The sequence below is a fragment of the Hypomesus transpacificus genome, chromosome 21, assembly GCF_021917145.1.
Source record: "Hypomesus transpacificus isolate Combined female chromosome 21, fHypTra1, whole genome shotgun sequence".
Classification (NCBI taxonomy): Eukaryota; Metazoa; Chordata; class Actinopteri; order Osmeriformes; family Osmeridae; genus Hypomesus; species Hypomesus transpacificus.
Window position 1 is genome coordinate 3,212,900 of NC_061080.1, and position 12,227 is coordinate 3,225,126.

Here is a 12,227-nt window from a genome sequence, read left to right on the forward strand (position 1 = left end):
GATTTCTGGCTTGTTCTGTTAATGGATCACAGTTTTAGCTCGTCTGTAAACGATGGACCTGAAAACATGCATGCACATCACACGTACGTCATTTGTTACACAATCAAGACATTTATAAGCGTCAAATGACCAAACAGATCAAATGTCAGAAGTGAAAGACTATCTGCAGTGGTTGCCCTGTGCACGTTGCAGGACGATCTGTTTATGTTCTGTATTACTGGTTCAAATTTATGGACTGTTTTGCAACAAGAGCTAAAGAGGGCCCTTTGTGATTTATGGTGGCTATGCGTCACCGTTTATTAATACTGACTTGGGCTCATTGGCAGTTCAGCTTCGAGGTATCTTTGTCAGCATGATCACCAGGTGTCGAGGGTGGACATGGGCAGAGAGAAAGGGGGTCACAGATCAAACCCACCTGGACCAAGGCCTAGCTCCATCTTTCATCCACAAAATAGCTTCACCTATATACACACGCCTCTCTGTCGGGCCATTCCGAGTCAGCCCCTGCTAAAAGCACACCCAACGGTTAAACCAAACGTTCCTGTTCACGGTCTTAATTTGTTTGAGGGAGTTTTGTCCATCTTGGGGTGTGTGCCTATGGTTGTAGAGGGGGAGGGGTCTATTTTTAAGGCAGAGGACACACAAAGAGCAGAGTTACAGCATGTTAACCTTTCGGGTCAGTTCTGATACATAAACCCAACCCCTGGCTAAAAAAACTCCTCTGACCTCATGCTGGGGAAAATAGCTCAGGCCCTGTGAACTGGGGCCACAGTCCCCGTAAGAGAGGTGCTTCAGCTGGGCCAAGACAAAGGTGCTGTGGCTCTCTCACACACCAGGCAACGAGCCAACACCATGTCCTTAGGAAATTGGGACTGTATATCCACTAGCCCTTTAAATCACTGCTTCCCCAGCCTATGTGTACTGACTCTGAAATATCCTTGGGAGGTGTAGTCGTGTCTGAGGACCTTGAACGTAACTTTGTCCCACCAACAACTTCTTAACCTTCTCACATCTGTGATGTTAGTTCTGCATGTGATGGTCCCAATGTTCCCGCCTTTGGCTCCCTGTCCCCGAGTCCATACAGGATTCACAATGCCCCCTGTATCTGAAAGACAGTGACAAGTGTGAACCACGGAAAAGACATGGGGCAGATATGAAAGGGCTTGTATAAGGACACACTGACATCTCCTACAATCAATACCAGGGAGCATTGGAAGGAACAAATGACTGATTTGTCCTGCTCGCTCAAAGGCACACTGTAGATTAGCCCTGCGTTTGTCGATCCCTCTTTCACATTGACCTCATGTTCCAACGAAGAACAGCTGTGTTAGGGGCTTAGCAGTTCAGCTGGAGTGACAAGCCATTGTTCAGGGTGATTAATGACCTATAATATGAGAAAGAGGACAGTTCGTTGAAGGGTACGATGGCGTGAGAATGCCAATATCGATTTGACCTCATTAGAACTATCTGGGCTATGTCGCTTTCTGGGGAACAGCGACCCTGGAATTTTTTTGCCATTGACTACATCGGGAAGGGGTGAGATTGTGCAAACCTCTGAAGACTTCGTTGCACTCTAAACTACTGCCAGAGTGTAATAGTGAGTGAAATCCTACCATAATTAAGCCAAACTGAGTGGAAGAAAACTGTAGACCAAAAGCAGTGCAATTGATTTTGAATGTAATTGAGCAGAACACCACCATGTTTCTCGCAATTTCTCTTTAAGACAGCTTTTTCTTTACCTGATGCCAACTTGAGAAAGACTTCCAACTGTCTTGGGCTGGCATGTATGAACTGAAGAAATAAAACTGGGCTCCTCTTAGACAACCATGTATCAATTTTATTGGTACACATTTAGAGGAAAATACACAAACTGATAAGTGTTGAGTCAACTTTACGCACTGTGCAGACCAGGCAGACTCACTTTTACTCACATTTCCAGAATGTAATAGGACAAATTACCATGTACAGTATCAATATCCATCTGGCAGAGTAACAAATCAACAATCAAACCATCAAATAAAGATATGTAAGGAAATACATAATACATAAAAGTACTTTTTCAAAACGCAGTGGCACTAAATGTTTGGGGGAACCACTAATGAAATTCACAATTATTTACCAGAATTAGAAATATATATGCAAACATGTGATCTATAATTAGATGCGTGCCGAAATGTATATAGCTGCTTTACAGCCAACTTGTATTGCATTCTTCAAAAGCCAGAATCCGGGTAACTAAAATATAGGAAACAAAACACAAACAAACAACTTATTTCACAATAGTCTAGTCTGGTTTAAGCAGCCCCAATGAGGAAAGCATACCACAGCCACATAAAGTATTTCCCAACATGACCCGGTTTGGACAGATCAAAGCACTTGGGTGGGTTCCATGATAGAAGCCTTGAAATAATTTCTATTTTTGATGGAATATTGTTATTGGTAAACCAATAATGATCCTGTGATGAATGCCAAACAAAAAAATACTTGACATAACAAAACACAACATTATGTAACAAAAACATAAATAAATTGAATACCAACAACAAACCCTCCCACATTGTGCAACTAATTTTGGTTGAAATAATTCAGTTAGAACTGCACAGAAGCTTACTGTAACTTAGAAAACAAATCAAAAGTAAGGTAAAATACGGTCTTACAGATTCAGCATCATGTTCCAGTCCTGTGTCGTGGTGTTCCATCTCATCATCGCGGAATTCCTTTATTACCTTAAAAGGAAACGCAAAAACTAAGTTTGAGTGGCTTTCCTGACAAACAAACAGTACAAACAATTTCAATAAAGCACTTTTAATTGTCCTTTTTAGAGACTGCTGTATGAGCTGCACCAAAACGGTTGAATCAATAATAATATCCAAAGCGACATCAAGATGGGGGTTTGAACCTGCGAACTGACAGCCACTGAGTCCATTCCATTTTAGTGGATACAGTTGGGAGTTGACTAACCTTTAAGAGTTCAATATATCTGTCAGGGTCCTTTTCCATCAGTGCTCTGATCTGGCTGTTGTAATGCTCTGAGATGCTCTCCTCCACAGCCACGGTGCAGGCCATGGCTCCTTCCTTCCCAAGCAGGGCTGTGGACGCCCCTGAGGAGATCAACGAATCATATTTATTTAATGATATACCATATTATGAAAATGTTTTTGATAAATATTGTTACCAATGTCCTTGGGACCGGTGACCACCTCGAGTCGAACGAAAATCAATACTCCACCTGGTCCCACAATGCCTGATTGCCAAGGCCGGACTTGCCATTGGGCTTGACTGGGCTCCAGCCCATAGGCCCCGCCCCATAGGGGCCCCGCCCGTTAACGTTAACGTGCAGCGGAGGACTGAGCTTTTAGCCAGAAAGTTATGCCAGCAAGATTCATAGGCAATAACATTGTGTATGGTTGACGAACAGTAAATATGATTTGACAATATGTTTGACAAGAAGACTAGCTAACTAAACAGCCATGTCACTGTCCCCAAATCAATATCAAGATTTTCACGAACAAGCTATCGGCATTTTGTGTTGGCCGCCGCCTGTCTGAAGTAGATTGACTAGCGAAGTGAATAGTGAATGGGATAGGAGATGAGCGGTTACGTGACACTGACACAGTACATTCAGAAAAGTAAAATTTTTCTAATATGTTAAAATAAATATTGAAGTCACTCATTGTTGTAAATACAAGTTAGCTTGTTAAAGTCTTTCAAAATTGTAAATGGAGGCTTTGACTCCGTCCCTGTTGTTATGGTTACTTATTTCAGACACTTTGTACAGGCTCATATATGAAGCTAGCGCAATAATTTAGAACGGTGAAAAGACAGTTTTGCTGCAATGACGTAGTAGGTGTCTGTTATCACCTGGTAATGGACACCCCTGCAGCCAATCAGAATCGAGTATTCACCCAGACCATGGTATAACCATAGACATGGGTGAATACTCGCTTGTGTATGTATCATTTTGTTCTATTTAAAGTAATGTATAGCAGGTAGGGCCCGAAAATGACTCAAACCCAGGGGCCCCCACTACCCTAAATCCTGCCCTGCTGATTGCAATGTAAAGCTAAACATGTAATTTTGTACGTCGTTAATAATGTAACTCAATGTCCCTTTTTGATATGTTCTTTGTGGAAAATGGAAAGATATAATTAAATCCAAGATTCTCTACTCCCTTTCTTTTAACAATACTTTACCTAATAGGAACCCTGTAACATTCCAAAGGGGCAGCAGTAATGTTGGTCGAATTCGGTTCTCAGCCAGGATCTCGTCAAACTTCTCAAGGTGCTTTTTCTCTTGATCCCACATTTGCTGGAGGGCAAAACAAAATAAACTGTAGCTCATTGATTGATACAGGTTAGCCGGCAAGTGGGTCTGCCATCAAATGTATGGAGTCTGCCACTCCATGTACTCCACTACATTGCTAACAAGATACATTAGCGTTAATTACACAATAACGCACATGACTCAGGTCAGTCTTTTGGTCAGTCTTTTGAGTGAATATTAAATGTTCTGTGATAAGTTCAAAAGTATTGATAAATCTAGCAGCACCTTCTGACTCTCCTCGGATGTTTACCTGAATGAGAGGTCCCGTCTGCGACCTTCCCAACACCGCCATCTGGCCGGCGTATATGCGGTTAGCACCATATTCACCTGCGTGGTCTACCCGTAACATGCTGTCCAGCATTGCCTTTTCTTCACTGTCGAGGGGGGGTGGGAGCACGCTGTATCCCCGCGACGAGAGATGTAATGGTCCTGTGTCACAATTACACAACGAAAGGGTTATGCTATGTCCTCTGACCTTTTATGCACACATATACGTGAATTAGACGTTGAAAGCATTGGTTAGATGCATCTCTAATGCAAAGACAGTCAGACCAGAATACGGGGAGGTAGCTGTTAGCTACAGTTTTTAAATGCATGATCGCAAGGCTTCTAGGACTTCCTTGCTGCTCAAAGCATGGCTGGATGACAGATATGTTCACATAGCAAACATTGGTGCTTACCTCTGTATTTCAAACAACATTGCTGAATTCTCAAAGGACTGAAAACTTGCGTCCAGTCGTGCAATGTAATATGCGCGAAAACGGCCCTCTGCATGGCTCAATCTGTGGTAATTTGTTTAATTTAAAACACAACTCTGGAGTGTCATTGAATGCAATGTTGTCAGTATGTGGTGGCGCGTTAATATGACGTCAGTAATAAGCGGGTTCGGTGAGGTTTTCTTTTTCTTTCTTTAAAAAATACAAACTACCTGATACAACCCATGCTCTCTGGCTTTATATTTTAGGAAACATTTCAAATATACAAAGCTTTGGTTAAATGTTTTGTAACAGACTGTACAATTATTACTCATGTGGAACATAGGTGGCAGTCTTGCACAGACTTGTGGGTTATACAGGTAGGGTTTGGCACAATCAGGTAAAGTAAAAGCTTGATAGCCAAGTTGGAACTGCATTTACCTGAATCATCTATTATTTATTTTTTTGAAATGTTAAAATGTTTTTCAAAAGGGTTGTGAATTTGGCCTACACACTTTGTTACAAGTAGGTACCCCTGCAAAACACAGCTTGACCACAGCTGGTTTTGCATCGGTTTAAAAACCCTTTTATTTACACAATTTTACATCAAAATCTCACTTATAAAATGACATAACCTCAAAGAATACCTCTAGTACTCCATTCTCAGAATCACCCATTTCTAAGGTTTCACATGGACCAGGGTGCCGCAGACGTCGGCCACGCCATTCTTCGAGCCAGTGAAAGAATGCATGGAGACATCCCAGGAATGAAGGGCTGACTGCTATGGAGCTGCTACGACAGTGGGTAAACAAGTGTGGACTGGAGGAGGGTGATGTGGGTGTCTGTGGCCGATCCAGTGCGCGTGTGGGTGCGTGGGTGGGGGATTGGATATCGTGTGTGGGTGCGTGCAAGTAAATGTAAGGGGGAACTGCAAAGTAGTGTGTCTGAGTGTAGACAAAGGTGGGTGTGTGTGTGTTTGTGTGATATGTGGGCAACAGCAGGAGGGATAGAGGAGGTAGGAGGAGGGACGGGCATGAATGCCTGAACATCCCTCAGCTTGGCACAGTCCGGAGGCTGCCCTAAACTGAGGTCCAGTAGACTACAGTCCTTCAGTCAGAACTTCAGACAGAACTTCAGACTAGACCAATGTTTGACTATTATGGCTAGACCTGTGTCCATCCAAGCCTGTCTAGGTCCCAGGCAATCTCAATTTTCTCAAAGCTCCGACAATGACTGAAAGTATGCTGTTGAGGGGGGTTATACAAGAGCTTGCCTTCTGTCTAACATGGGGCCATGGACTGATGACACACAGGCTCAGCCAGGTAAAGCAACCATCGACAGAGTAGGCTTAATGGTTATATAAGAACACTGCGTGCAGAACGTCAAATCTGTCAACATGACGGTCTACCTTCCAATCAGAGATGTGACCACAAAATAGGAGGGCTAAGGGAGAGGGAAAAGAGAAACTGTTGTTTTCTTCTTGGTTGATGAATTGCGATGAAGGGTCAATCCGCAAGTGTTGTCTGCATGGAACCCACCAACTGCACTACGCACATGTGTGTGTTTGTGTGTGTGTGTGGCCCTGACTCTGGGGCTCTGGTCAGACAGAGCATAGTTGTGGTGGGACACAAGGTTGTGGGCCCCTGGGCTACAGTGAGTCAACTATAGCTGCTCTCAGAAGGGGGCCAGCCTGGGACATGACATGTCTTGCCTGGTCAATGCCTGCCTGGTAGGAACCAGTGCGTGCACCCATGTGTTTATATATCCAATCTGTCTGCCATGTATTTAAAACCGCAAGTGAAGAAAAAATTGTTTTCACGGAGAGAAGAAAGTGGGCATCTCCTTTTGATTTTTGTGAAATAAAATTTTGGATGTTGCATGTACTGTTGTTTAGTCATTGTAATTAGTAACCGTCAATAGTGCAGTTCACAAAACATGATATAATGTGTAATATCTTGTGTGGCAGACAAAATTGAATTGATTGAATTGAATTTCGTTTTTATTATGCTGAGGGGTAGTCTCAACATGTAACTGCCGGCTTTAAGACAAACATATCCTTAAGGCTTGTGACTCTATTGTGCTTGTGCGTGTGAGTAAGTGTGTTTAGAATGCACTGCATTGCACGCACTTAGTCTGAAACACGTATCCTGTTGGTAAATATGTATTTAGCCTACAGCCAATTGTCCTGATCAATTGTGGAAAAAGTACTTTATTATCAAGCAATGTGATCCTGGTGAGAAAGTAGGTCATAAGAAACAAATTATGTTATGCAACATGTAACAAAAACTAAGCACTTTAATAGTTTTGTGGTATCCCTCTGGGAAAGGCAAGTTGTCTCATAAAAGAAACAATTCATTTTGAGATTTAAATTCACTAAGTCTCCCCAAAAGCTACCCAACCCTTTTTATTGTGGCCTATATAAGACTGAGACCAGTACTAAATGATGTTTCTGGGCATTATTGAATTGTTTACACTTGAAAATGAGTCTTTGCTCTCTGCAGCCATTGGTTGAGGCTCAAAACTGAGGTATTTTTCAGACATATTGGAATTCCGGACAGTGTAGCCTAGTCTAGTATAAAGCTAATAAGCTCCTAGTTGTCTCAGAAGGTTAAATCATTTTATTTTTACCAAAACAGGAGAAAATGCAGGCATAGTTTACAGTAAGTGGTCAAATTAAAAGTGATAAAACAGATAAGTAATGAAAAAGCATAATTTGTTTGGAAAAGAAGTAGTGGGTTATTACGGAATGTGGTTAGTTACTGGAGAAGATAACCTCACATTGTCACAGCCACAGCCGTGCCCCCCGGTTTCAGTTTTTGCCCTGCCCTATTGTTTCCCTGTCTCATTGTCTTCACCTGTGTCTCGTTCAGTTCTTGTTAGTTTAATTGTGTCCACCTGTGTCTTGTTTGTTTCTGTGTATTTAGGTTCCTGTTTTATGTCCAGTGTTTGTCTTGGCATTAACCTTTGTCCCTGCGTGTACACTGGCTGTTCCCGGTTATTGAGTATTAAACCCTTTTTGTTCCACAATGCCTGCCGACTCTCTTGCACTTGGGTCCTACTCCACCTCACGACGTGACACACATGAAGGATCCATCCCATTAGTGTAAACCTACTTGCTGGAAGAAGCGTATCTGAAGATGAAACTCATCATCGTCTTGTCATGGCAGGTGGTTTCTTTGGCGGTTCGTCAATGAACCGGGGGTAATAACTGCAATTAGAGTGGAAACCTGAGGGAAAAAACACATTCAGTACCTGTTTTCTTTGTGGTTTCTATGGTTGTCCTCAGATATCTCCAGGCATGGCACTTTAAAGAAAAGGTCTAAGGAGGCCTACGAGCTAATTGAGGGAGGATTGACTAGTAGGTGCATGTCGGTCGGTTTCCAAGAGTGATACACATAACATTGGGATGCATTTTCATCCAAATCAAGACGGCTTCATCTGTTTCTCTGTCAAGAAGCCAACCATGCTCACATGCTAAAGTGAAACTTCTTGAGAAAGGAGAGTACTATAAACTTAGAAAATCTGAGTAAATTAGGAAAAAACTTAGACCCCATTACACATTACATAACGCAGTGGTTCTCAGCAAACCATTGGGGATTACCCTCTCTTGGATAATGTTGATCTTGGGGGCTCCAAAACCCACGTTTTCCTTTCGCATTTGTAAAAATCACCAGCCTCGCATGCTGACACAGATGAAACGACTTAGGGCAAGGCAGACGTTTATTTTAAAGCAGTGTGATGGCAAGCCAGACCTCAATTTATCCAGCCTATCATTTACCTAGCATTTCCTGGTTACCACAGGATGTTGTTCTGACTGATGTCTGTGAAATGATCCCCGTCTGTCTGGGGTTCATCGACGTCGGGGGAAATGTGCCCCGGAAGTCTCGCTCCCTAATTAATCTCTCTTTAACAGAGTGCTAACTGAGGGGTTCCAAAGTCGGAACGCACAGAACAAAATGAAATTGCCATGGGAATTTAATGAAGGGATTGTTGAGTCACAATGAACATTCCCATGTTGGAAACATGTTTGTTTTTTTATTTCTACCATTAGTACAATTAATCTGGCTAGGGGACCACGGGAGGAATAACAAGTTGTTTTTGTGTTTACATAATGTACATCCATTCTTACATTATCTTAACGGTCCAAACGAGGCTAGAGCAGTCTCCGGAATGACAAGGTGGAGTTTGTTATTGTTGCAAGGACGACAATTCTCGGTTAAATTTGAAAATGAAAACATTCAAAATTGACTTTACGGGTATTTTGCCACTTTCATCTGAGGATAATTGCTGTGTTTACATGTTGCTTTTTGCTGCTGTTCTTGTGTAACTACCTCGGGAGCACACATATGGTAAACAGCTGGTGCCTGGCACAAGAGAAGGAACCAATAGCAGCCATCCAGGAAGAGAAACAGACCTGTAAACCGATGTAGTCCCTTCATTGATAACAAGACAGGGTAATTGAATTGAAGGACTTTCAATTAGATTCACCTGAACTGGACCTCTCTTCCATACAAATTTGTTCTTGTGAAAGATGGCTCTCTCTCTCTCTACAAGGCCTCCTACTGAGTACATTGTTTTTAATTCAAGACCAGTCTAAAAATGTAAGTATTTCTGTGGAGGGGTGAAGCAACTAATAAATGTCACCAGCTCCGTCCCCACCGCCCCCTCAGTTCTGGGTAGGTATTTTTAGGGCGCCAACAACACTCGTAGAATAAAAAACCGTGATTCGTCTAAGTCAACAAAGTGGCTCACCGCTGTTATGTTGTGACTAGTGACGTGGTGGAGCTTTCCTACAAAAAAGCAGAAACTAAAGTATTTATGCGTACTTTATGTGCGTCTGCGTCGAGGACAGCAAGCGTGTGTGTGTGGCGTGTGTGCACCGTCTCTGTGTGACTGCGTGTGAGGTGTGCGTCCACAAGTGTGTGTTTTTTGTGCCTGTGTGTGTGAGCTCCTACGTCAGAGAGGAGCTGAGTGAGTGGGAGGTGGGCTCCGGTCCCCATTAGGGTGAGTGGCGCTGTCTCCTGGGGTTATTGGGCCTGGGGAGCCCGGGACGCCGATTTCCAGAGGCTGCTATTTCTGGGTCGGACCAGGTCTGTTTTGAGTTTACCCGGAGGCCGCAGCATCCTATTAAGCGTTGTTAAAGTAATTGAGCAATGTTAACTCAAAGGGCTGCCTGACGAGGCTGAGTCCTTGATTTTGAGAAGATGGGAGTTAGTGCTTGACAATAGGATGGATGGATGAACAGATGGATGGATGGATTAATGCATGGATGGATAGATGGATGACGGATGGATGACGGATGGATGGGTGGGCGGATGGATGGATAGATAGATAAATGGATGGACGTATGGATGGATAGATGGATGGACAGAGGGATGGACAGATGGATAACGGATGGATAGATGTGAACAATTCCGCAATTGGAAAATCTTTGCGACAAAGACAAACCCAATGACCCCTCTCGCTCTGCCTGCACATGTGGATATTTAGAGTGACTGTATGCTCTAGGTTATAATTAAGATGTAAATCAACTGAGTCATAACATGTCACAGACATTGCATAGTCTTTTTGTAAAGAGCCATTTCTGATGAGTCGTCCTTTGGCTTGCCAACATCCACAAGTGGTTTTCCTCCACAGTGTAATCACACTGTCTCGTCATCACCTCTTCCTGGATCCGGTAAAGGAGAGAGAGGAAGCGAGCAAGAGAGAAAAAAAACACTGATTCTTTTGATATTTTAAACTACTAAACAACTACTATTAGCGACATGTTATGGATGAAATGTCCAGTGTATTGTTCCTACAATGTCAATTATTCGATTAAATATCTACTGTATATGCTGGTGTAGCCAGACAGTCTACAAAGATGGGCCTGCTTTAAAGGTCCTTTTGAAGGGGATAGGCTCTGTTTCAGGAGCCAGAACAGTAAGGTGGTAAATACTTTTGGACCATGCCACTCACAGTGGCATGTGAGACAGGTCTGGAGCCAGGTCTGGAGCCCTCCAACCAGGGCCTAGAAACACACACAGTCACACATACACAAACACTCCACAGTGACACGCCAGCATACACACACACACACACACACACACACACACACACACACACTAGAATTGAGGCATTGCACACAGTCACCCGTATGTGGATGCACACACAAGCACACACAACCACGTTTCCCCATCTCCATGTCCAGCAGAGAGAGAGGGGCGAGAAGGAGGGCAGGAGGCCAAAATCGACCAAAGAGGCTAGAAGAAGAAGGAGGGAGAGAGAGAGAGAGAGGGGAGGGTAAAGGAGGAGGAGGAGGGCGGGAAGGAAGGAGGCCAGCGGAAGACAGAACCCAGTTATAATAGCTCGCGTAGGCTGACACATCTGAATTTTATTTTATAGCCCCGCACTGGAACCACGCCACGCATCTAACACCGCTAATTTAAAAAAACAAGAAGAACGAAGAGAGAGAAAAAAAGACTATATTTTGTTTGTTCGGTTCTTAATCCGTTTCCGCGGCCCCTCCCCTGGCTGCTTGCTTCTATTTGCGTCCCTCCCTCGCTCCAACGTAACAGCCCAAAATGACACCATTATTTTGACTAGACTGTTTTTCCTCCCGGGAGAGGCCAGAGGAAGTGTAGGTGACCCGGGGTGGTTAACCACGGTTGGACCACGGTTGGCACACACCACCGCCACCCTCTCCCACTCCTCCCTCCTCTCTGCCTGCCAGGCCTACATAGCGACTACTACGCCATGACCGCAAGTGGCAACACTCCAGTGCCCGGGCTCCCATTGGCTCCTACCGGACTCTGGTCGCTCTCTTGCCATTTGGTGTAAACAGGCTGTGTGTCTGGTTCAGCGATGTTTCTGGGTCTATGTCTTTAAGGGGGTCTGTCCAGACCGGTCATTATGTGTGTATGTTTGTGTACATCACCTTTCGGCCTCTGCGGCTGTTTACACAGTCTGGACTGTTATATCATCGTGATCGTATATAAGCGTGTTCAAGAGAAAGGGTTGTGTGTGTGTTGGTCGTGTGTGTGTGTGTGTGAGTGAGCAGTGCATGTGCATGTGTATGAGTGTGTGGGTCTGTGTGTGTGTTTGTTTTTATGAATGTATGAGCCCTATGTGTCTGTTTGCGTGAATGGAAGGTGCACACTTGGGGTACGTGAGTCGGGGCACGTAAAGACGCATGTGTGCACTCCCCCTCTGGACGTCAACAACCTCCAA

The 12,227-nt window shown here is 43.8% G+C and overlaps 2 protein-coding genes across 2 annotated transcripts in view; both read right to left on the reverse strand.

Moving 5' to 3' along the window:
• LOC124483458 (lectin L6-like) overlaps window positions 1-12,227 on the reverse strand; it is a 504,761-nt gene that overhangs the window by 372,432 nt on the left and 120,102 nt on the right. The gene's annotated exons all lie outside the window — the stretch shown is intronic.
• On the reverse strand, window positions 1,817-5,204 carry coq7 (coenzyme Q7 homolog, ubiquinone (yeast)). The gene is made up of 6 exons (XM_047043944.1): window positions 5,004-5,204; window positions 4,574-4,752; window positions 4,194-4,308; window positions 2,962-3,101; window positions 2,658-2,726; window positions 1,817-2,235 (listed from the first exon to the last, which is right to left on the reverse strand). The coding sequence occupies exons 1-6, from the start codon at window positions 5,095-5,097 to the stop codon at window positions 2,158-2,160; spliced, it is 675 nt and encodes a 224-aa protein (XP_046899900.1). The 5' UTR covers window positions 5,098-5,204; the 3' UTR covers window positions 1,817-2,157.